The following is a 27,340-nucleotide window of genomic DNA, read 5'->3' on the forward strand; positions in this document are numbered from 1 at the left end:
ACAAAACTGGAGGCATCACATTACTAAAATCAAGACTATACTACAAGCCTACAGTAACAAAAGCAGCATGGTACTTGTGCAAAAACAGGCAGGTAGACCAATGGAATAGAGAGCCCAGAAATAAAGCGCATACTTAGAACCATTTGATCTTTGACAAAATTGACAAAAAACAAACAATGAGGAAAGGACTTCCTATTCAATAAATGATTCTGGGATAGATCGCTACCCATATGCAGAAGATTAAAACTAGACTCCTTGCTTTCGCCATATACAAAATCAACTCAAGATGTATTAAGACCTAACTGTAAAAACTATAAAACCCTAGAGGAAAACCTGGGAAATACCATTCTGGACATAGTCCCTGGCAAAGATTTCATGATGAAGATGCCAAAAGCAATTGCAACAAAAACAGAAATGACTAATGGGACCTAATTAACCTAAACTAAAGATCTTCTGCACAACAAAAAGAAACTATCAAGAGAGTAAACAGACCAAATGATAACGTACAGAATGGGAGAAAATATTTGCAAAGTATGCATCCAACAAAGGTCTAATATCCAGAATCTATAAGTAATTAAATAAATTTACAAGAAAAAAACATTTAAAAGTAGGTAAAGTATATGAACAGACACTTTTCAAAAGGTTTCATACATGTGGCCAATAAGCATGTGAAAAAATGCTCAATGTCACTAATTATTAGAGCAACACAAAACCACAATGAGATATCAGCTCACACCAGTCAGAATGGCTATTATTTAAAAGTCATGAGATATCAGATGCTGTCGAGGTTGTAGGGAAAAAAAGGAATGCATATACGCTACTGGTGGGAATGGAAATTAGTTCAGCAACTGTGGAAAACGCGGTAGCAATTTCTCAAAGTATTTCAAATAGAACTACCATTTTATCCAGCCATCCCATTATTGGGTATACGCCCAAAGTAATAGAAATCATTCTACCATAAAGACACATGCACACATACGTTAAAGCACTATTCACAATAGGAAAGACATGGAATCAACTTAAATTTCCATCACTGGTAGATTGGATAAAGAAAATATTGTACATTTACACCATGTAATACTATGCAACCATAAAAAAGAATAAGATCACATCCTTTAGAGCAACATAGATAGTGCTGGATGGAGGTCAATACTCTAAGCTAACTAATGCAGGAACAGAAAACCAAATACCACTATTCTAACTTATATGTAGAAGCTAAACATTGAGAACACATGCACAAAAAGAAGAGAATAATAGACACTGGGACCTACTTGAGGGTGGAGGGTGGGAGAAGGATGAGGATGGAGAAAAGGACCTAATATGCTTATTACCTGGATGATGAAATAATTGGTACACCAAACCACTGCAACATACAATTTACTGATAACAAGACTGCACATGTACCCCTGAACCTAAAATAAAAGTCTTTAAACAAAGAAGAAGAGGAAACTAAGGCTCATGGTGTTTAAAGTCACATATGTGCCAAAGTCAGCTGGTAAACAAAGCAACAAATATCTGAATTCAGATCTTTGTTTAACCTCTGTGGCTCTAATCATATCATGCACCTTGGACTCAAAGCAGGATAGAGAAGGTTTGGCAGTGGATCACAAAAATATATCAGCATAAATACAAATCATTTATTCTGTGTTATCTGATGCCAAGCACTGTGCTAAGCACTTTACATACATCGTCTTATGTGTTCATCCCTATCATCTTCTGATATAGGTGTCAATTCCCACTTTTGTCAGGAAACTGAGGCTCAAAGAGGGTAAGTAATATATCCAGAGTTAAAAAGCTGTTAAAAGTATTAGAGGGTCTTACTGCAAAGAGCAATCTCTTAACCACTCAGGGTACATATTTTTTAAAAGTCCCTTATTATCTCTGGTAATCACTATCTTGAAAACTACTTTGTCTGATATTAATAAAGCCACAGGAACACTCATACACCTTATTTATGTATTATTTCCCATACTTTTACTTTTATCCCATTTATGTTTTTATACTTAAAATGTATCTATTGCCAATAGTATATAGTTTGTTCTTATTTCTTTTTTCATTTCGTTTTGTACTCTTTTCCCAATTAAGGAGGTAATAATCTGTAAATAAAATCTTATTTACATAAACACGGCTGTGCTCTTATACCGAATAAACAGTCCCAACGTGTGTGTGTGTGTGTGTGTGTGCATGTGTGTGTGAAAGAGAGAGAGAAAGAAAATGTGTGTGTTGAATGAGTGGGCCTTCCGCATTAGATTTTCTTTCAAGATCCACCTACATCTTTAGTTTTGGCCTAAGTAATTGTTGGTTATGTTAACTGTGTAAAATATTAATCTCTTTTCTGAAGCTACAAAGAGTGTACTTACTGTTCCAGGAGAAGCTTTTTCAAATTTGGAAGATTTTCACCTTTTCTTTAAATTTTACTTTATTATACTTTAAGTTCTGGGGTACATGTGCAGAACATGCAGGTTGGTTACATAGGTATACATGTGCCGTGATGGTTTGCTGCATCTATCACCTGGTCATCTACATTAGTTATTTCTCCTAACGCTATCCCTCCCCTATCCCCCTACCCCCTGCTATTCCTCCTCTAGCACTCACTCCCAACAGCCCTGGTGTCTGATGTTCTGCTCCCTGTGTTCATGTGTCCTCATTGTTCAACTCCCAATTATGAGTGAGAACATGCAATGTTTGGTTTTCTATTCTTGTGTTAGTTTGCTGAGAATGATGGTTTCTAGCTTCATCCATGTCTCTGCAAAGGACATGAACTCATCCTTCTTTATGGCTGTATAGTATTCCATGGTCTATATGTGCCACGTTTTCTTTATCCAGTCTATCATTGATGAGCATTTGGGTTGGTTCCACATCTTTGCTATTGTGAACAGTGCTGCATAAACATATGTGTGCATGTGTTTTTATAACTGAATGATTTATAATCCTTTGGGTATATACCCAGTAATGGGATTGCTGAGTCAAATGATATTTCTAGTTCTAGATCCTTGAGGAATTGCCACACTGTCTTCCACAATGGTTGAACTAATTTCCACTCCCACTAACAGTGTAAAAGTGTTCCTATTTCTCCACATCCTCTCCACATCTGTCTCCAGATGTTTTAATGATCGCCATTCTAGGTGGTGTGAGATGATACCTCATTGTGGTTTTGATTTGCATTTCTCTAATGACCAGTGATGTTGAGTTTTTTTTTCATGTTTGTTGACTGCATAAATGTCTTCTTTTGAGAAATGTCTGTTCATATCCTTCACCCACTTTTTGTTGGGGTTGTTTTTTTCTTGTAAATTTGTTTAAGTTCTTTGTAGACTCTGGATATCAGCCCTTTGTCAGACGGGTAGCTTGCAAAAATTTTCTCCTATTCTGTTGGTTGCTGGTTCACTCTGATGATAGTTACTTTTGCTGTACAGAAGCTCTTTAGTTTAATTTGATCCCATTTGTCTATTTTGGCTTTTGTTGCCATTGCTTTTGGTGTTTTAGTCATGAAGTCCTTGACTTCTGTGATCTTGGGTTCCCTCCCTGTTATTCAGCTGTCACATATTCTGAGTATGTTTTCTACCAGGAGAACCTGAGAATTTTTTTTCTCTTTGATTTCGAGTATAGACATAAGAGTTCATCCTACATCGAGTTCTAACCTGTTAACATAATTCTATGCAAGTTTCCTCTCTTGTTGTGTTTATTTCCCTTTATCCTTATCCTCAGCCATCTATTCTAACATCTATGCCATGCATTTTTATATTCGTATGTATCCTTGTCAAATGTAGAGTGCTTTATGTACAATATTTTAAATGCACATAAATGGCATTATAGAGTAAAACATTTTTTCATAATGTACCATGTTTTTAAGGTTTACATTGCTGTGTATACCTCTAGTCCACTGCTTCTAACTGTGAAACTTTTTTTTCAAATTCAAATTCTCATAAATGCTCTATTTATTTTGGAAATTAGAATTTGGCACAAGGTACTTCTCTGTATTCAACACCATAGCACTTTAGTGCTTTATTAGTGGGTGGAAAAATTAAACTTCAGTCCTGCTGTTCAAAGAGCCTATTTAGTCAAAGACAGCCAAAATGGAAAGCTTCCACTTTCTTGTGAATCAGGTCCTAGTAAATGTGAATCTTACACAGAGATGATCTGTATAGCTCCTAGCAGTAACTCCCTGGGGACGATGTCCTTGGTGCCCTGACTCTCTTCCATTTAGGCACTCATCTTTGTTAGAGGCCTTAGGTTTATTTACATAAAATTATGCTGCACTTCTCCCTCATACTGTGGTTAAAGCTTTTATGGCCTTGCACCAAACCAACAGCCTAGAATAGCTGCATGCCAGGGAGCTACTGTCAGCAAGCTTTGGGCATTCATGTGAAGAGTCTTGTATATCGTTGAGACTTCTGGTCCAACAGAATGTAAAATGTGCCAAATAGGAAGCTTTTAGCTACAGGTGACAAAAACCCCAACTCAAACTAGCTTCAACACTAAGCATATATATTATCTCACTATGTTAGCAGAATAAATATTGGCTGTTGCTAGAGGCAAACCCTGATTTCTGAGAGGCTTGATACAGTAAAAGCTTATTGCTTGGTCCCACAAAGTTTGCCAGGGGTTGGTGACTCTCCTGGGCAGTTAGTACTCAGATATGTCACTTTATAAGCAACACATGACTTGTAAAATCACCCCTGCAAGGGAAGAGGGCTGATTGTTTTTAAGGACTAGGCTGGAAATTGACTAATGCTCCAGTGCCCATAAATCAGTCATCAGTCATATGACCCCATCCTGACTGCAGAGGATGCTGAGACATGGAGTCTTTCTGTGAGCTTAGGAAGAGGAAAAGTGTTGAGGAAGACGCCACATTCCCATAACAGGAAGTTCAGATATATAGCAGGTTTTAGGGCTAGCTGACTTAGTGACTCAGTGGTGTCATTACAGTCCTGGAGTCTTTCCATCTCTCTCCACCCTGTCATCCTCGCAACGTCAGCTTTGTCTTCAGGCTGGTTCTCTTCCTGGTTGCACAGTGGCTCCTGTAGTTCAGCCATCACAACCAGACATGGCAATATGCTGAGACAGAAAGGGATTATGCTTAGGAATGAGGGAACCTTTCCCAGAAGCAACTCAGCACACTTCCTCTGATGGCCAGTACTGCCAGACCCCACAATAATTGCTGACAACTCAAGATTTAACCCTGGCATTGAGAGAACATCAGCCTCTTGGTAGTCATATGGGGGAAGGGCTGGTTACCATTCAAACCAAAATGAGGCTCAGCCAATAAAGAAGAGAAGAAAGTAGATGTTGAGTAGACAGCCAACAGTGTCTGCCACAGCCCATCCCTGGACTCGCTCAGGTTTCATGGTAGTTTGTGTTTTTCTTCATGTTCCTGCACTATTCCCAGTAATTTGCTGCATAGCATTGCATATTTTCTCTTGCTTTTGTAATGCTGTTTCCATGATAGTTGTTTGTGTATAGGAATGTCATTGATTTTTCACTCACTTTTGTTCAATTTTAGCTATGTGTCTGTGTAATTGCCCTAAATTCTTTTTTCAAGCAGTATTAGATATTAGAGGCTGAGAAACCCAGAGATGGAAGGATCTTAAATGGAGCAGGGACTGGGATTGAAGAATAAGAAAGTAAAGAGTATCATATTTCATTTCTCTAAGAAGAGAAATTACATCTTTTTGCACGGGGAAAAAGTAGGAGTGTGTGCTTTTCTCAATACTTGCTATAAGGCTGGGCGCAGTGGCTCACGCCTATAATACTAGCACTTTGGGTGGCCAAGGCAGGAGGATTGCTTGAGCCCAGGAGAAGGTCAAGGTTGCAATGAGCTATGATCATGCCACTGAACTCCAGCCTGGGTGACAGAGTGAGACTCTGTCTTTTAAAAAATGCTGTAAGAGAATGCTCTATGTACATGTGTGGTCATGGTGGTGGAATATGGGAGTGTATGATCTCTGTAATGTGCTTGGAATATTACACCTAATTTTGAAACTGGATGGTGAATAACATCTTTTAAGAATGTCTGAGTGCTTTAGAGACTTCTTTTCCTCCATTCTCCCTGAGAAGAAGAGGAGATGGATAGTTGGTTTTCATATGGAAAAGTTAAGAAAGAGAAATGAAGCAATTTAAATTTCCTCACATTATCATAGTACTAAGTAAACTAGAGCAGAGGTCTCTGGGTCAGTACTCATTTGGGAAAATAGATTGAGTGTGGCCAAGGCAACCATTTCTGCAGTGAACTCAGCTCCCTTTTATGCAGTGATGATAAGTAGTTGAACAATCCAATACATGCCCCAGTCCCTCTCTCACTCTCCCTACACACACACTCACACACACACACACACACACACACACAGAGAGAGAGAGAGAGAGAGAGAGAGAGAGAGAAAGAGAGAGAGAGAACCAGAAGACATTCTGAGACCATAATTTTTTAAGAAGGAAAAATATTATGCTTTCAAGTCAGTTGTGTTAATTTATTACTTTTTTGAGATGTAGAGTAGCTCCTTTGTATCTGACTTTGCCTATTACATGAAAAGCCTAGTGGATAATGATACCAGCTATCCTGTTATGAAGAGCCCCAGATCCCCATGCCAAGTGAACTGTATAGCTAGACAAACCTGCTGTTCCCTGTTGGACACGCTGCCACAGAGGTGAGCAACATGCTGTCTGCCATTAAAGAACTCAGGATGCTTGAAACCCATTTGGGGGAAAACGTAGCAAAGAATCTAATTTTAAAGGGGGCAAGAACTTAGGTTATTGGAGTATGTTAGACATGCTAATCTGCTGCAGTTTTGTGCAAACCTAAGTATAATTTAATTTTGTATAAAGTTTTCCTTTTGATATCCAGATGAAGATTAATACAGTAATGGGCAATTAGTTAAATTTATATTTTCAGTAAACATCACATTTTACTGAAGTACACAGATTCATGCAAGGGATAGTGGAATAGAAAAGGCTCATTTGACTTTTCCAGAAGGAATGCATTTTAACATTGGTGGCACCTGTGGTTGGGGGGACTTCCAAAGCAGTAACTCTTGTGCTTCCCCAGCATCATCACCGTAATTACACCACTATACAAAATAATTTTACTCCTAGCTGTGATTCTATTCTACAACAGTTGCTGCTTTCCTAGAAACTTTGGGGAAAATAGAAATTTAAATAGCTCATAGATTTGGCTATGATAAGTTCACACACACACAAATTGAATTTGGCAGTTTAGTTTCCCCAGTTTATGTTTCCTGGTAACTGTATTTAGTCCAAACCTCTTTGTCAAGGGCACCACATAGGTTGTATTGTCTTCCTCCTTGCATCCAATGAGGCAGCATATATTGCCAGGTCATTTTTTTTTTTTTTGAGACGGAGTTTCGCTCTTGTTGCGCAGGCTGGAGTGCAATGGCAATCTTGGCTCAACCTCTATCTCCTGGGTTTAAGTGATTCTCGTGCCTTAGCCTCCTGAATAGCTGGGATTACAGGCATGCACCACCACACCCAGCTCATTTTGTAGTTTTAGTAGAGACAGGGTTTCTCCATGTTGGTCAGGCAGGTCTCAAACTCCTGACCTCAGGTGATCCACCCGCCTCAGCCTCCCAAAGTGCTGGGATTACAGGTGTGAGCTGCTATGCCCGGCCCAGGTCATCTTTTTTATGGTGATGCCAAACTTGACCACTTGGCCAAGGGAGTGACTGCCATATCTCATTGTGAAGGCACATTTTCCTCGAGTAATTAACAAGTAACTCCAGGGATAATACCTTGAGACAATGAGAATATCTTGTTTTCCAACAACTTTTACCCAAGAATATCCCACACACACCCTGTAATTATAGACTTGTGGGTCAGTTTTTCTCACCATATGTTTTAATCCATCGATGTCATTCTTTTTGATTTTTACATCGTCCGCAGATTGGCCAGGAACCATTCAGACCAGCTTCTGTCTTCACTGAACTTGTCCTTGTTTATCTTTGAGCATGTCTTTGCTTTTTTGGCACAAGATATCTTAGGCTTATCTCGTACTTTCAGTATTCCATGAGTGTGTCAGACCTGAAATCAGCCTCTTCTCCAAGGAGAAGGAGCCCTGTTTCTTTTTACTGGAAAATATTTACAAACCAAGATTTGGGTATTTGTGTTTTACTGCTATGGGAGTGTTAATTTTTCAATTGTGAGTTCTCATAGAAACCACCTAATTATTTTGATTTTATTTTAAATTACCTTTCCTGAGGTGTAGTTTACCTAAACGAACGTGTGCTCGTTTGAAGTGTGGAGTTCGCTTCATGTTAGTAAATTCATATACCCTGGTAACTGTCACTCTGTCACCTGTGATCTTTTGCATTCAGCCCTCACAACTTTCAGCCTCTGACCTGCTTTGCATCACTGTACATTAATGTACCTATTCTAGAATTTCATGTAAGTGGAATAATAGAATATGAGGCCTTTTCTCTGGCTACTTTTACTCAGCATGATGTTTTGGAAATTGGTACATGTTATTATGCATATCGGTTATTTCTCTTACTGAAATGCAATCCATTGTTTGTGTGGTTTGCTTATCTGTTTACAAGTTGATGAACATTTGGGCTGTTTCCAGCTTATGGATATTATGAGTGAAGCTGTTTGAACATTCAGGCACAAGGTTTTGTGTGGACATAAGCTTACATTCTCTGCAGTAAATACCTAGGAAAGGAATTGCTGTGTACTGTTTTATAACTTTATTGAAAACTACCAACATTTTTTTCCCAAGTAGTTGTTACCTTTTTTTTACTCCCACCAAGAATGTATATGATGCCCAATTACTCCACATCATCGTCAACTCTTGGTATTGCCAGGCTTTTCATTTTAGCCATTCTGGTGGGTCAGTAGTGGCTTTAATTTCTGTTTTTTAATTTTGTTTAATTTCTAAAATTTTATTTTTACTGTGGTTTTAATTTCCATTTCTGTAATGAGTGATGACACAGAGCATCTTTTTGTGTGCTAATAGATCATTCATATATTTTGATGAAATGGCCATTCATATCTTTCACCCACTTTTTAAATTGGGTTGTCTTTTTTTAATTAAGCTATGAAGTTCTATGCATTCTGAATACTAGTGTTTTGTCAAATATATGTATTAGGATATATTCTCTCAGTCTATAGATTACTTTTAAATTTTTCCTAACAGTATCTTTTGGAAAGTAGAAAATTTTAATTTTGATGAAGTCCAATTTATAGATTTCTTTAAGTTTCCTATTATTTATGTCCTATTTAAAGAAGTTTTGCCTACCCAAAGACCTCAAAGATTTTCTCCCATATCTTTTTCTAGAAGTTTATAAACTTAAAAACTAGCTTTTGTGTTTGGGTTCATAATCCCATTTTAACTTAATTTGTGTGAATAATGTGAGATATAGGTGTTGTTCTTTTTCTTTCTTTTTAAATTTTTTAGTTAATGAAAATGTTATATATTTATGTTGTACTACATGATGATTTGGTACATGTATACATTATGGAATGGTTAAATGAAGCTAATTAACATACATATTACCTCACATGGTTATAATTTTTTTTGTGATAAGAACACTGGAAAATCTGTCTCTGCAATTTTTAGTTATACAATATATTAACTATAGTCACCATGATGTACAGTAGATCCTTGAACTTATTCCTTCTAAGTAAAATTTTATGTCCTTTGACCAACAGCCCCCGCCCCATGCCTCCTACCCCTCACTCCCTGTCCAGCCTCTGATATCACCATTTTGCTCTCTGTTGCTATGAGTTTGACTTTTTAAGATTCCATTTATCAGTGAGACCATTGGTATGTGTCTTTCTTAGCCTGGCATATTTTACTCAACATAATGTCCTCCTGGTTTTTTCATGTTGCTGCAAATTACAGGGTTTCCTTCTTTTCTAAGGCTGTACCCTATTGTGTATATATATATATATATCCCCTGTTTTCTTAATCCATTCATCTGTTGACAGGCACTTCGGTCGATTTCATATCTTGGCTATTGTGAATAGTGCTTCAATAAACATGGGCATTCTCTTTGACATTCTGATTTCATATCCCTTTGGAGATATATGTATATATATATACACACACACATATATGTGTATTATATATCTCTCCAAAGGGATATGTGTGTGTGTGTGTGTGTGTATCTCCATATATCCAGTAGTGGAATTGCTGCATCATTTGGTAGCTATTTTTAATATTTTGAAGAGCCTCCATGCTGTTCTCCACAATTTACATTCCCACCAGCCATGTACAAGGGTCCCTCTTTCTCCACCTATACTTTTTTTTTTTTTAACATGGATATCCACTCATTCCAGCACTATTTACTGAAGAGATTATCCTTTTCCCCCATTGAATTGCCTTGGCATATTAGCCAGAAATCAACTGACTATATGTAGGAGGAACTATTTCTAAATTCTCTAGTCTCTTACATTTATCTATATATCCTTACACTAATGCCACATTGTCTTGATTTATATAGCTTTATAATAAGCAGAGCCCAGTCAAGCCTCTCCTAGGGGGTCCATACCAGAATTCACAAATACATATGACTTAAAGCAAGTAACATAATTAAGTGAAGCTGTTCTTGTATAAGCAGTATTACTTTATTTGTATTAAAATTTAAAGGGCTGAAATTTCTTTTATATATATATATATTTTTTATTGCATTTTAGGTTTTGGGGTACATGTGAAGAACATGCAGGATTGTTGCATAGGTACATACATGGCAATGTGGTTTGCTGCCTTCCTCCCCATCACCTATATCTGGCATTTCTCCCCATGTTATCCCTCCTCAACTCCCCAACCCCGCTGTCCCTCCCTTAGTTCCCCCACACACACCTCAGTGTGTGATGCTCCCCTCCCTGTGTCCATGTGTCCTCACTGTTCAACACCCGCCTATGAGTGAGAACATGTGGCGTTCGATTTTCTGTTCTCGTGTCAGTTTGCTGAGAATAATAGTTTCCAGGTTCATCCATGTCCCTACAAAGGATACAAACTCGTCGTTTTTTATGGCTGCATAGTATTCCATGGTGTATGTGTGCCACATTTTCCCTGTCCAGTCTGTCATCGATGGGCATTTGGGTTGGTTCCAAGTCTTTGCTATTGTAAACAGTGCTGCAATGAACATTCATGTGCATGTGTCCTTATAATAGAATGCTTTATAATCCTTTGGATATATACCTAAAATGGGATTGCTGGGTCAAATGGAATTTCTATTTCTAGGTCCTTGAGGAATTGCCACACTGTCTTCCACAATGGCTGAACTAGTTTACACTCCCACCAACAGTGTAAAAGTGTTCCTATTTCTCCACATCCTCTCCAGCATCTGTTGTATCCTGATTTTTTTAATGATCGCCATTCTAACTGGCATGAGATGGTGTCTCAATGTAGTTTTGATTTGAATTTCTCTAATGACCAGTGACGATGAGCATTTTTTCATATGTTTATTGGCCTCATTTATGTCTTCTTTTATAAAGTGTTCATATCCTTCACCCACTTTTGAAGGGGCTTGTTTGTTTTTTTCTTGTATATCTGTTTTAGTTCTTTGTAGATTCTGGATATTAGCCCTTTGTCAGATGGGTAGATTACAAAAATTTTTTCCCATTCTGTTGGTTGCTGAGTCACTCTAATGATTGTTTCTTTTGCTGTGCAGAAGCTCTGGAGTTTAATTAGGTCCCATTTGTCTATTTTGGCTTTTGTTGCCATTGCTTTTGGTGTTTTAGTCATGAAGTCCTTGCCTATGCCTGTGTCCTGAATGGTTTTGCCTAGATTTTCTTCTAGGGTTTTTATGCTGTTAGGTCTTATGTTTAAGTCTTTAATCCATCTGGAGTTAATTTTAGTGTAAGGTGTCAGGAAGTGGTCCAGTTTCCGCTTTCTGCACATGGCTAGCCAGTTTTCTCAATACCATTTATTAAACAGGGAATCCTTTCTCCATTGCTTGTTTTTGTGAGTTTTGTCAAAGATCAGATGGTTGTAGATGTGTGGCATTGCCTCCAAGGCCTCTGTTCTGTTCCATTGGTCTATATATCTGTTTTTGTACCAGTACCATGCTGTTTTGATTACTGTAGACTTGTAGTATAGTTTGAAGTCAGGTAATGTGATGTCTCCAGCTTTGTTCTTTTTGTTTAGAATTGACTTGACTATGTGGGCTCTCTTTTGGTTCCATATGAAATTTAAGGTGGTTTTTTTCCAGTTCTATGAAGAAGGTCATTGGTAGCTTGATGGGGATGGTGTTGAATCTATAAATTACTTTGGGCAGTATGGCCATTTTCACAGTATTGATTCTTCCTAACCATGAGCATGGAATGTTTCTCCATCTGTTTGTGTCCTCTCTTATTTCGTTGAGCAGTGGTTTGTAGTTCTCCTTGAAGAGGTCCTTTATATTCTTTGTTAGTTGTATTCCTAGGTATTTTATTCTCTTTGTAGCAATTGTGAATGGCAGTTTGTTCTAGATTTGGCTCTCTTTAAGTCTGTTATTGGTGTATAGGAATGCTTGTGATTTTTGCACATTGATTTTGTATCCTGAGACTTTGCTGAAGTTGCTTATCAGTTTCAGGAGATTTTGGGCTGAGATGGTGAGGACTTCTAAATATACAATCATATCATCTGCAAATAGAGACAATTTGACTTCCTCCTTTCCTAATTGAATACGCTTTATTTCTTTTTCTTGCCTGATTGCTCTGGCTAGAACTTCCAATACTATATTGAATAGGAGTGGTGAGAGAGGGCATCCTTGTCTGGTGCCAGATTTCAAAGGGAATGCTTCCAGTTTTTGCCCATTCAGTATGATATTGGCTGTGGGTTTGTCGTAAATAGCTGTTATTATTTTGAGATATGTTCTGTCAATACCTAGTTATTGAGAGTTTTTTTTAGCATAAAGTGCTGTTGAATTTTGTGGAAGGCTTTCTCTGCATCTATTGAGATAATCGTGTGGTTTTTGTCTTTGGTTCTGTTTATGTGAGGAATTATGTTTATAGACTTGTGTATGTTGAACCAGCCTTGCATCCCCGGTATGAAGCCTACTTGATCGTGATGGATAAGCTTTTTGATGTGCTGTTGCAATTGGTTTGCCAGTATTTTATTGAAGATTTTTGCATCTATGTTCATTGTGGAGATTGGCCTGAAGTTTTCTTTTTTTGTTGAGTCTCTGCCTGGTTTTGGTATCAGGATGTTGTTGGTCTCATAAAATGATTTGGGAAGGATTCCCTCTTTTTGGATTGTTTGGAATAGTTTCAGAAGGAGTGGTACCAACTCCTCTTTGTATGTCTGGTAAAATTCTTCTGTGAACCCGTCTGGACCTGGGCTTTTTTTGGTTGGTAGAGTATTAATTGCTGCCTCAACTTCAGCCCTTGTTACTGGTCTATTCAGGGTTTTGACTTCTTCCTGGTTTAGGCTTGAGAGGATGCAAGTGTCCAGGAATTTGTCCATTTATTCCAGGTTTACTGGTTTATGTGCATAGAGTTGTTTGTAGTAATCTCTGATGGTGGTTTGTATTTCTGTGGAATCTGTGGTGATATTGCGTGGTTTTTTCATTTATTAATATTTTGAATCATGTCCCTTTCTCACATTTCTCATCGTTCTTATTATGGTTTATTTTTAATGGTATCTTTATATAGATGCTTTTCACACTAAATATTTAGGAATGTTCACCATTTTCATACATACAGGAATATTGCCTCCACGCATTTTTGAAATGCATGGTCCATTTGATCTGGTTTCAGTTTCCCACTTCAAAGAGAGGAATACACTATCTCCTGTGACAGCATCAGGTGGTTAATGAATGTTGATTGGCATGTAGACACAGCATTGGGACTGCAGTGAGGAATGATGAGGACACTGGCAACGGGGGGAGGGTTAGCACTGCTGAGAGGGGCACAGCTGCTCTAGGCCACTTTCATAATATCATGCCAAGGGTACACAAATTCACCATTATTTATTTTGTTGCTCAAATTGTTCCAACTTTGTCCACTAGGAGCTGTTTCATTTGGCTATGTCCCTCTGACACCCACCCACCAATGTGGGTTTGTTCATTTTTTTATTACTCAAATGCTTCTTTCCTTTCTGGCTCCTCCAGGCTCATCTGTGTATTTCCTATCCCAGCCCTAGAATCAGCCATTTCTCTAACAATCCCTGGTTTCTTTTGTAAGAGAATGGCATTAGAAAATGCCACCAAGGTAAAATGTCATTCTCATCACATCATAGCAAGGGTACATACTATCAACATGATTTACCACTATGGATGTTACCCTTGATCATCTAGCCAAGATGGATGCTGAAGTCATTAGGAGGGAGATGCAAGAAAGAGGAAGAAAAGCAGACTTTATGTTAATTTTCAAGCTTGTTCCAAAGGAAAGTTATGGGTGTGTTTGATCATATAAATATCGCTTTGTTTTAGAAAATATCACATGCTTAGGGACAATGAAATTGGAAAGAATCCTTGGTTCCAAATCACAACCTCTGTATTCAAATCTTCATCATAGTTGCACTGTTTTTTCCTTTTTGTTCTTAGTTTATGGGTCCCATTGGATTTGGTAGGTTTCATTTATTTTTGCTATTGAAATTGTTAGTTTAAAAAACAGGATACAGAATGTCACATTTTTTATTTTAACTCCACTTCTTCAGTTGCCTATAGCATTTTAAATTTCAGAAGATCAAGAACGTTATTCATTTCCCTTTGGAAAAAATAAAACAAGATTTTAACTAGTGGCATGTCTTCAAGGAAGCTAAAGGCATTTAACTTTTTCTATTTTACTCTAAGGGCATTCTGATGATTGCCTGAATGTGATCTTCTGAGTGTTCCAGTCCCTGGGGCTGGCTGTTAGCCATCTCCTAAGGAAGGTTGAAAAGGATGTAGCTGAAAGCTGCAGAAAGAAAAGTTTTCTAAAGAAACAGTAGCTGCCAGCCTGGGCAACATAGAGAAACCCTGACTCTACAGAAAATTTAAAAAGCTGGCCAGGCATGGCATGCCTATAATCTTAGCTACTTGGAAGGCTGAGGTGGCAAGATTGCTTGATCCCGGGAGTTGGGGGCTGCATTGAGCCATGATTGCATCACTGCACTTCCAACCTGGGTGACAGAGTGAGACCCTGACTCAAAAAAAAAAAATGGAGCTGGTTGTTGGTAAGGGTCACCAGACTGGAGTGCATGGTAGTCACCTGCCTCCCTCCTTTCCTAGAGAAGATGACAACATGATGAATAAGCACCACCACCCTGGAATAGCTTAAATGGCATTCATCCTGGAGGAGTATGCACATGCACCAAATATATCTTGTGTGTCCTTTGTAGCCATTGGGTCTATGGAAATTACTCTGGCTGTGCGTTTGGTTGATTAGCATTGCTATGCAAGCTCTGTCCATATAGTTGGAAGTTATTGCAGGAGGAATACACCACAGAATATAACTTTGGCATTGAATAAATGGAAAGAGAGTGCTTTTGGGGGACAGACCTGTTTGTAATATTATAACTCTTATAAATACATGAATTGCTGTCCCTTTATCATAACATCCATTGCTTTATTTCTCTGTTTTAGATTGGAGCTTACACCAGGCACTTGAGGTTTTGCTTGGTATATAAGTGCTATTTTGTGATGAGAAAGTTAGCAAAGCTTTTAAATACTAAGAATATTTTAGTTATATGAAGATACTTTTAATAGTCAATGTTGTTACATTCCCCCCCGCCCAGAAAATAACAGGGCTGTTAAGGAATCCTTAAAGAGCACAGATAGAATGAAAATGACACAGAACAAAGGATAGATCCCAGGGGTGAAATGAATAAGGTGTGTAAATAGCTGTGCCATTTTCCTTTGAAATGTCTGGCACACTCTATATAGTATAGTGGTCGAGGATGGAGGGGCTAATTCTGTGATGAAGCATTCTGCGTGGAATCTCAGCAAGGCATAGATGGTGAGGGCATCTGGATCTTTTTGAATTTCTAAACTAATTATATGACAAACTTTTTAAAATTTAGCATACCTGGAAATATCATTCTGCCACATCACCTGCATTTAATTTTTTATAAGGTCATTGTCTCGCCTTTAACACCCAGCCCTCTAGAAAAATAAAGCATGAGCAAATGTTAGCTTTGAGTTGCTTTCAGTAATTTGGAGTGTCTAAGCAAAACCTACATTTTCTAGCATGAAATTGGCACAGAAATGCAGTTTTGCTTCTTTGATTCATCTTGTTACCTAGAACCTTAGGTCATTCTGTATTCTGTGGACAAAATCCTACATGCCTTTCACAGCCCAGCTTAAATGAAAAGTCGAACATAAAACATGCTGAATTTCCATGGCCATATTTAATTGTTCTAGTGGTCCCACAGTTATAGTTTATTCTTTTTAATTCCTTTTAATGGCAATTTATCTTTTCCTTTTTTAAAAATGTCTTTTGCCTTCTATTCTTTTATTGACTATCTTCCTCTTTGATTGTGAGCATGTCTCTTGCACAGCACAGACAGATACTGATTACTTGTTACATGTGGGCCCATATTTATTTTTTATTTCTATTTGTTTCTTATTCTTTCTTATTTTTATTTTTTTGAGTCAGGGTCTTGCTTCATTGCCCAGGCCAGAGTACAACGGTGTAATCAAATCTCACTGTAATCTCTACTTCCTGGGCTCACCTCTCACCTCAGCTTTCCAAGTAGCTGGAACTATAGGCACACACTACCATGCCTGGCTAATTGGGCCCACATTTAAATGACTAGCTAGTACTTAAACACTTGCCAAGAGTTGCTTCACACCTGCTCTATGCAGGGCACAACCTTATACATTCTTAAGAGAGAGCAGAGGTATGAGATGGGGTTTGCCCACCAGTTTTTCAGAGATTTGAATATTTAGTTTTCTGGGCAAAAGTAGTTTAGGAGCTGAAAAGTCATAGCCATTTTAAGAAGGTTATCTTACTCCAAAAACCCACAGTACTATTTTTATTGCCTTATATAGAAAGCTATTCTGTTAATTTTTTATAAGTATGTATTAGGTTTAACTTGGTTTCTCTGTGTTTGTCATGTTTAACATTTAAGGCCAAAAAATTGAAATATTTTTATTTTCTTAGTATGTCAGGGAAGAGGAGCCTGAAGTTGGAGTGAATTGGGGAGGTGGGAGGACTATATTTTTGTGAAAATTTTAGTAAATTTCATGGGTTTTTGTCCCACCTATGGATAAGTCCTAGGATACAAAAGCATTAAATGTTAATATTGATTCAGAAATTAAATCACCAAAACATTGCTGAGAGAAATTAAAGACCTAAATAAATATAGAGAGATCATGTTTATGAGTTAGAAAATTCAATATTGTCAAGATGTCACCAAATTAATATATAGACTCAATGCAATCTCAGAATTTGCCGAAATTGACAGACTCTGAAATTCATGTGGAAATGAAAAGGATCTATAATAGTCAAAACAACTTTGAAAATGAAGGATAAAGTTGGAGAATTAATACTATCTGATTTTAAGACTTATTATAAAGCTATAGTAAATCAAGATATTGTGGCATTAGTATTAAGATCACCAAAGAGACCAATGAACCATATTAGAGCATCCAGAAATAAACCCATACGTATATGCATAGCTGACTTTTGAAAAAGTTGTAATGGCAGCTCAGTTGTTCCAGGATAATTAGGTATAGGTGGAACAATTAGTTATCCATATACAAAAAAGAAAACTTCAATCAGTTCCTCATACCATATATAAAAATTAACTGAAAATGGATCATAATCGAAATATATGACCTAAAACTATAATAATTACAGAAAGGAGGAGAAAACCCTTGTAACCTTATTTAGGCAAATATATATATATATATATACACATATACACACACACACACACATATATACATATATATATATATATATATATTTTTTTTTTTTTTTTCTTTTGAGACAAGGTCTCACTCTGTTGCTTAGGCTGGAGTGCAGTGGCATGATCCTGGCTCCCTGCAAACTCCACCTCCCTGGTTCAAGTGATTCTCATGCCTCGGCCTCCTGAGTACCTGGCATTACAGGCGTTCACCACCATGCCAGCTAATTTTTGTATTTTTAGTAAAGACGGAGTTTTATCACTTTGGCCAGGCTGGTCTCGAACTCCTGACCTCAAGTGATCTGCCCACCTCAACCTCCCAAAATGTGCCGGGATTACAGGCATGAGCTACCATGCCTGGCCACAAAAATATTTTAAATAGAACATCAAAAGCATGATCCATAAAATCAGAAATAGATGAATTGGACTTCATTAAGATGAAAACTTCTGTTTTTCAAAAGACACTTACAAGAATGAAAAGCTGAGCCATGGACTAGGAGAAAATATTTATAAATCATATCTAATAAAAGATTTGTATGTAGAATATATAAATAACTCTCAAAACTCAATAGTAAGAAAACAACCTTTTTTTTTTTGGAATGGGCAGATGATTTGAACTTTTTGCTTAAGAAGAGATACATATGACAATAAGCACATTAGTCATTAAAATAATGCAAATTAAAACCATAATGGGATGCCACTATTAATAATACCTATTAGAATTACTGAAATTGAAGATTGACCATACCAAGTGTCGGTAAGGATGTGGAAGAACTCGACGTCTCATATACTACTGATGGGAATGCAAAATGGCAGAAGCACTTTGGAAAATAATCTGGCAGTTTCTGAAAAAGTTAAACATACACCTAATACATGATCCACTCATTCCACTCCTAGGTATTTATCTTAAGAAAAGAGAAAGAAATTCACATAGACTTGTAAACACGTATGTACTTTATAGCAGCTTTATCTGTAATAGCCAAAAGCTTGAAACAATCCAGATGTCCTTTAGCAGGTGAATGTGTAAACTGTGTTATGAACCACACAATAGAATACCATCCAGCAAAATAAAGGAGTGAACTATTAGTGTACATTACAAGTAGATGAATCTCTTTTGACTATGCCAAATGAAAGAAGCTATATTTACACACACACACATTCACATACACTCTATGTCTTAATTATTACATTCATATAAGATTCTAGAAGATTCAAACTAATGTATAGTTACAGAAAGGAGATTGGGGTTCCCTGGCAATGAGTGATATAAAAAGGGACTGGAAGAATGGATTAAAAAAGGGTAGAAGAAAACTTTTGAGGGTGCTGGGTATGTTAATTATATTCATTGTGGTGACGGCTTTATGGCTATATATATATGTGAAAAGATGTCTAATTTTACATTTAAGAGAGGACACAAACAGATGGAAAAACATTCCATGCTCATGGTTAGGAAGAATCAATATTGTGAAAATGGCCATACTGCCCAAAGTAATTTATAGATTCAATACTATTCCCATCAGATACCATTGACCTTCTTCACAGAACTGGAAAAACCCACCTTAAACATCATATGAAATCAAAAAACCCACATAGCCAAGACAATCCTAAGCAAAAAGAACAAAGCTGGAGGCCTCACACTATCTGACTTCAAACTATACTACAAGTCTACAGTAATCAAAAAAGCATGGTACTAGTACCAAAACAGAAATATAGACCAATGGAACAGAACAGAGGCCTCAGAGGCAATGCCACCGATCTACAACTATCTGATCTTTGACAAACCTGATGAAAATAAGCAATGGGGAAAGGAATCCCTGTGTAATAAATGGTGTTGGGAAAACTGGCTAGCCATGTGCAGAAAACTGAAACTAGACCCCTTCCTTATAGCTTATAGAAAAATTAACTCCAGATGGATTAAAGATGTAAACTTAAGACCTAACACCATAAAAACCCTAGAAGAAAACCTAGGCAAAACCATTCAGGACATAGGCATAGGCAAGGACTTCATGACTAAAACTCCAAAAGCATTGGCAACAAAAGCCAAAATAGACAAATGGGATCTAATTAAACTTAAGTCCTTCTACACAGCAAAAGAAACAATAATTAGAATGAACTGGCATCCAACAGAATGGGAAAAAAATTTTGCAATCTACCCATCTGACAAAGGGCTAATATCCAGAATCTATAAAGCACTAAAACAAATATACAAGAAAAAAAAAGCAACCCCATCAAAAAGTGGGCGAAAGATATGAACAGACACTTTTCAAAAGAAGACATATATGAGGCCAAAAAACATACGAAAAAATGCTCATCATCACTGGTCGTTAGAGAAATGCAAATCAAAACCACATTGAGATACCACCTCATGCCAGTTAGAATGGCAATCATTAAAAAATCTGGAGACAACAGATGCTGGAGAGGATGTGGAGAAATAGGAACACTTTTACACTGTTTTTGGGAGTGTAAATTAGTTCAACCACTGTGGAAGACAGTGTGGTGATTCCTCAAGGATCTAGAAATAGAAATACCATTTGACCCAGCAATCTCGTTACTGAGTATATACCCAAAGGATTATAAATTGATCTGTTATAAAGACACATGCACATGTATGTCCATTGCGGCACCATTTACAATAGCAAAGACGTGGAACCAACCCAAATGCCCATCAAAGATAGACTGGATAGAGAAAATGTGGTACATATACACCATGGAATACTACACAGCCATTAAAAAGGATGAGTTTATGTCCTTTGCAGGGACATGGATGAATCTGGAAACCATCATTCTCAGCAAACTGACACAAGAACAGAAAACCAAACAATGCTTGTTCTCACAAGTGGGTGTTGAACAATGAGAACACATGGACACAGGGAGGGGAGGGATAGCAGGGGGTGGGGAGGAATAATATTAGGAGAAATAACTAATGTAGATGACGGAGTGATGTATGCAGCAAACCACTACCATGGCACATGTATACCTATGTAACAATCCTGTAAGATCTGCACATGTAGCCCAGAACTTAAAGTAAAATTTAAAAAAATTTTAAAAGTACATTTTATTCTATATTAGTATTTCAGGGATCCCAAGACCACCCCTTTTGGTGGTTTACTAGGACCCGCAGCACTGAGCATATAGTCGTACTTAGGGCTAAGACTTATTACAGTGACATAGAAGGATACACAGTTGGATCAGTAAGGGAAAGCAACATCAGGCAGGGTCTGGGGAATCCATGTGCAGGTTTTCTGTGTTCCCTCCGTCCCTCTGAGATCACACAGAGCACACCTCCTCTCCAGTAATGTAGTCAGAATTGTACAATGATAATACCCAGGTAACCCCATTAAAGATGCAAGAGTTCAGGGGTTTCGTTGGGGGTTTGTCATATAGGCAGGCACTTCTTGCCCACCAAAATTTCGTATTCCCAAAAGGAAAGCAGTTGTTCAGTGTCCCAGACCGACAAAATAACCTTATAAGTGAGGAAATGTTTCAAAAGCCACATTCTTGGACACCAGCCAAGGGCCAGCCTTGCATGCAGACCTTTCTAAAGATAACAGTCTCAGGCTTGTTAACACTTTTCTGCACTCACTTGTACCTCAGCTTGTTAAAAAAAATCTTAAAAGTTAGTAAGAGCTAGCACAAGGTAGTTGCAGTTCATTTATTGAAAAAATGATAGAGACTATAAAAAACAGTAACTTCAGATTTGAAGGAGACCAGTGCAGCGAGACCTTCATTACCCGGAATGCTTCATACTTTTAAATCCTCTTTTTGGAACAAGGTAGGATAATAATAAGTAAAACCAGGAAGCTTGGCTAATGGGAGGCTGTAATTATTTTTAGTCTTTAATAGTATGACTTTTATTTCTATTGTATTTGAAAATGTTTCCCAAGTATATCATTTTTTCTTTCATAAAAAATTCCTTGGTTCATGATCATTATTTAACCACCACTTAACTGATCATGACTTAGTTCAGTTTTATAGCAAATAAACTGTAAAGCACTGCTGTTGACATTATAGTTACCTCAGCAACCAACCACTTCATTATAATCACCTCAACAAGACTGCCCAGTTGTGCAGGTTATACCTTGTCCAAGGCACACCCAGCTGTGAGGGTGCGTGGAGCTCAAGTCCACCTCCAGCATGGGGTGTGTCTGCCCGAGAAAGGGTCACCTTTTTCTAGTTTGTGCTGAGATGCCTTTTGGGTTGTTCAACACAAGCCCTGGAAGGTGGTGGCGATATTCTCCGACAGTACTGCCTAATATCAGCAAGCTTTTTTGTGGGCATCTCTTTGTCCTTCAAGAAATCCAGCTAGTAACTTTCAGTTGAAGATCATATTTAACCAGGATTCCACTATATGTAACAAGGACAAGCAATTCCAGTGGTCTCTAGTTTGGCCCAATTGCCCTTGAAAGCAGGCAGATTTTTAGGATATGTGTTTCTTTTTATCACTCTGGAAGAAGCCAGGTTCAGTTCTGTATCTGGATCCCATTATTAATGTCCCCAGCCAAGATTTCTGTGTATGTATAGCAATAGAAACGTCAGAGAAGGGACAATCCTGTGGCTCCTCTGAGTGAAGTTTCTGTTTTTCCTAAGTAATGAAGTTTCTTAAAGGGGAATTAAACTTTCTCACCTCGGAAGATACAAGTATTGTTTAAAGCTTCAACTTTGAAACAAATAGAAAATATCTGATAGTTGCAACTCAGCTTCAAGTAAGTTATGTCCAGATATTAACACCCATTTTATGTGTCCTAAACCTTGAGCCACCAGCCCAATTTATGACCGAGTGGAAATCATGGCACTGAGCAACCAGCCTAAAGGATGGGGGCCACGGTCTAGCAGCGGAAGGATTCTGTTTGGAAACCTTCAGCTTTTGAAATCTACACCACTGTCAGCCCCACTTCTTCTAAGTAGAACACATTCATTTCCTCTGTCTTTTTCCTAAGGAAACTTAAAACACGTATCTTTTCCCTTTTTATAGATGCGAACCACTCGCAAGGTCTCTGTCTGGCCTGTGGGCCTGGTTGGTGGGCGGCGCTACGAACGTCCGCTGGTGGAAAACGGCAAAGTCGTCGGCTGGTACACCGGCTGGAGAGCGGACAGGCCTTTTGCCATCGACATGGCAGGTGAGGAGTGTGGGTGGTGACATTTGTTCCAGCTGGACTGTTCTTATGATGCTCCTGTTTATAATGGTGTACTGGATGAAGAAAGCTTTAAAAGACAAATTTGGGTAAAATCCTAGATCATATCATATTCAGGAGATGAAATATTTAACTAAATCTTTAAAACAGGCTCTTTGGTTAGATCAAGTGGAAATTGATTTCAAGGGTGATTAGAAAATGCTCATGCTGTTCCATTTTATCACCTGTCTTTTTTCCCACAAGCATGTATGTGGCAGCTCCTGGGTTGGCCATTGGGGATTCCGTGGTAAGAGCTAAACCTGGCTCCTGCCTTCCAGGGGTCTGTTTGCTGGAACCCTTTGGCTCCCTTCTAGAAGACTAATATATTAAAATATATCATGTTTATTGATAAATTTAATAATGATATAAAAATTGACAAGTCATTTTAATGCTTATTGACACATTTAGTGCTTTATCGATATATTTAATATCTAAAAGATAAACTTGGATTTCTGGTATTTCAAGCATTTATTAACTTTGAGTATAACTGTCTTAAAGTTTTTATTCCGTGAACAACCAGCTGAATTGAATTAGCCCTGCAGTAGACCACATGTTCTAAAATGCTACTTTATCATAAAGTGACTCATTTTCTGTGGCTTATAGAAAATGTTGCCTGTGGTAACTGTGGAAGGATGGACTTTGAAACATGAGGCTCAGAGGCAAAAAAAAAAAAAAAAATTCAGTGACATCTATACTCCAAAAGATGAAGGCAGAAAGGCTCTAAAATTGATCTCATCAATCTTGGGCTCTGAAGCATAGCTCCGTCGGGCTGCCAGCTTCTGCTTGCCCCATCTTCTGTGCGTATTTCCCAACCGTAGTCAGGATCTCTGTGCTCAGAATTCTGATGGGATGGAGGCTCTGTTCTGAACTGGATTCATCACTTTTATTCTGACAATACTATAAATCTGAGGGAGCCAGAATACGAAGAATACCAGGAGTCATCTGAGGGGCAAAGCACTCATGGACGTCTGTGTGTTGGGTCTTGTCACGTTGCATCATGGGAGAAGACAAACACGAAATTTTTACTCAACATTTAACACATATCTCCAGAGTGCCAGGCCACCGCTCAGGGCCCTGCTGACCTCTCCATCCCTCCCTGTCTCCAGCTGTATGCTTTGGTCTTCAGTTCTGGCAGCTCCAGAGTTGAGCTGGCATCTCAGCCTAGGTCTATACCTGGAGGCAGACGGAGAGGCAGCAGAGCCATCTTGGACAGTCCTGAGGACTCTCAAAAGAGGCCTGCCCTTGACCCACTCAAAGAGTCCGTGACCCTGAAAACACAGGGAATAGCATATCTTTTAAAAATCAGGTTTCTTGCTGACTAGAAGTGTACCTTTGAGCAGAAAGTTTAGACCACATTAGGGAAAGTCCTTCCACTTCTGTGGGACATAGTTTTCTTTTGTATAAAGCGAGGCAGTTGCAGGATATGACCACGAGGGCCCTCCAGTACAGCTCTCCTTTCCTGGCCTCCCACCTTGGGATGCTCAAGTAAGAGCCCAAGCCGGCCTGCTAAGTGAGGATTGTGACTGCTCAAGCATCTGCAGACAGACTTTTGCTCCTGATCTTCCCCAGAGCCTTGTTTCAACACATGTCTCCTTACATGTGAGATGTCTGCCCATTTCCTTGCATGAATCATGCAAGGTTAGGGTAACTTGGGTAACTCTTCCTGGATTTTAATGTAGGAACTTTATGTAGATGAACAGGTATCCAGCAGACCTGTTGAATATTTGCATTGGTTCCCCCAGAATTTGAGTCACATTGATATTTCTAAAATTCAAGATGCATGTGTTTATGCATTAGGGCTGACCTAGCTAGGACTGCCAAATTCTGTGGGAATTCTTTTTTTTCCGTGACAAAACCAATGTTTGGATTTTTCTAAGGATTTCAGTGTATTTTCAAAGCATATTAAAAACATACCCATTGTAATAAAATATGAATGATTTCCTTGCTTTGTATTCATTATCCTTGTTTTAAAACAGGAATAAAGTGTCTCTAAGAAGACAACTTTTGTCACACTAAATAATTTTTTTCACTTCACACATGAACTTGCTTTGCATCTTAGCTTTCAGTAAATTATTGATATTTTCGGAAGTCTTTAAGTGTGAGTGATTTGGTTGATAGGATAATGATTCCTTTTTTGAGGCAGTTTGTTCTAAATCTAACTTGAAAATTGATGGCTTTGTTTAGATTCCACATACAATTCATTTATTCTCTGGGAAGAGGGAAAAGATCTTTTAGGCCTTCATGTCCAATTGGTGCTTGCCACCTCATTTCCAGGTTACATGTATGTACACACACACACACACACACACACACACACACACACACCCCATCTCTAGAGGGGGAGGAGGGAGGCACATCCCTGCTGTGGCCAGGACAGTCTGAGGAGCTCTACTTTGAAAATGACTCTGTGATAGTCAAGTGAGAGGGCCGTATTGGAGTCTGGGTCTGTCTTGCATTTGCAAAGCGGATGAAGAGAAATGAAATTTAAAGAGCCCAAATGGAACATTTGTGGGTTTGAGCATATTCAGTAGAAGCCCCCCAGAGCCTGTTCTATTTGTATTTCTTTGAGGTCATCACATAGCCCATCACTGAAAACTCATTTGAGTATCAGACATTGAAACTGTAGTGTTTTATGTCATTCTAGTAGTTCTTAGACTATCATTTTATTGCCATGTTGAACTTGCTTGATGCTGAAATTTTGCTCTCAGATGACATGAAATTTTGCTCTCAGATGACATGAAACTTTGTTCTGAAATAATCTTATGTTTACAACTGTAATGGCAGGATTAAGATTGTTTCTGTTCTGTAGGAGGACATTTGTTTAAAACTGTGTAATGATTACTGCTTTAAAAAATTAATATGGCCACCTACAAGATGGAAAGATAACACTGGTGGCATGCAGTTGGCTTCACAGCTGACCAGTGGCCACACAGCTCTGCCAAGCCAGCGAGACGCTGGGAGGTTTCTGTTGTGTGCCTCAGAATTCAATTCCTACACCTCAGGCATCTGAGGACTGGCTGAAAGTGAGGAAGTCCACACAAAGTTTTAGCTCTGTTTTGAAGGGAGGCAGTTAATTTCAAGTGACAGACTCACTTCAGCCACTTCCAGGAAGGTGTCAGGAAGAACCACTGCTTGAAAGAACTGAGCTTAAAGCAATCTTCAGCCACACCAGGAGGTGAAGATTTGTTCAAGTTTAGAACTCAAAACAGATATTTTTTAGGAATTTTCAACATTGGCGTGTGCCTTATTCTTGACTGTAGGATGTGGCGGGTAGGACATGGTGCTAATGACAGTGTATGCAGTTCCCAGTTGAGTTGCTGGCACAGAGTAGGTACTTTATTCTGCTAAAAACACAACTAGGTGTACTGCAATTAGATTGTGACATCACCTGGAGTTGGTGCAGACCCCACAAGTTAGAGGGCACAGTCTCCAACAAGACTGCCCTTACTTCACATGCCCCCACGCGCTGGGGAGCCCCAGGCCACCCGCACTTCTCACCAACTGACTGCATTGGGTGTTTCCCACAATCCTCACGATCCCCTCAGGTTTGCTAATTTGCTAGAATGACTCAAGAACTCAGAAGAGGGCTATACTTATACAAATTATCATGTAAGTAGTGTTCTAAAGAATACAAATCAGGAGCAGCCAAATGAAGTGGCACACAGGCCAGCGGGTCCAGGTGGAAGGAGCATGCTGGGAGCATGCCAGTCTTCTGAGCCTTTTCCTCATGCAGGCAAAGTCTAGGAAGGTTTAGTTTTCTGTCCTGGAGTCCTGTGGGCCAGGGAGAGTCAAAGCCCTGGGAGAGTCAAAGCCCTGGGAATGGATGAGCTCCCACAGGGAGACTCCGTGGCAGCCTAGAATTGCATCCTCGGGGCAGGCATTTAAAGTGACTGCAGGGGAGGAACCAGGGAAGGAGACAGGGCTCAGCAAGAGGGGGTTAGGGTGGGTGGTGGCGAGTTCGTGGGAAAGAAGAGGTGGATGAACGATGCATTCCGTTGTTGGGTGTGGGAAGAGGAGAACCCTTGGTGAGTATGGGAGAACAAGAGCCAGAGCAGAATGGTCCAAGCAAAGTTAGGTTTCTGGCCTGGTGCAGGGCTTGTGCCTGTAATCCCAGCACTTTGGGAGGCTGAGGTGGGCCAATCACCTGAGGTCGGCCAATCACCTGAGGTCAGGAGTTCAAACCAGACTGGCTAACATGGTGAAATTCTTTCTCTACTAAAAATACAAAAATTAGCCGGGCATGGTGGTGAACACCTGTAATTGTAGTTACTCAGGAGGCTGAGGCAGGAGAATCACCTTAACCTGGGAGGTGGAGGTTGCAGTAAGCTGAGATTGTGTCACTGCGCTCCAGCCTGGGTGACAGACAGAGACTGTTTGGAAAAAAACAAAGTTAGGTTTCTAATGGAGC

General features: G+C 38.8%; 1 protein-coding gene across 1 annotated transcript in view; it reads left to right on the forward strand.

The window, feature by feature from the left end:
- Positions 1–27,340, forward strand: part of B3GAT2 (beta-1,3-glucuronyltransferase 2) — a 96,870-nt gene that overhangs the window by 22,943 nt on the left and 46,587 nt on the right. Inside the window, exon 2 of the mRNA XM_012471868.3 lies at positions 22,734–22,878. Coding sequence (XP_012327291.1) covers positions 22,734–22,878 — 145 coding nt within the window. The remainder of the gene's footprint in view (positions 1–22,733; positions 22,879–27,340) is intronic.

The sequence above is a fragment of the Aotus nancymaae genome, unplaced genomic scaffold (assembly GCF_030222135.1).
Source record: "Aotus nancymaae isolate 86718 unplaced genomic scaffold, 86718_ANA_hifiasm-v0.15.2.pri h1tg000040l, whole genome shotgun sequence".
In the NCBI taxonomy this organism is placed as follows: domain Eukaryota; kingdom Metazoa; phylum Chordata; class Mammalia; order Primates; family Aotidae; genus Aotus; species Aotus nancymaae.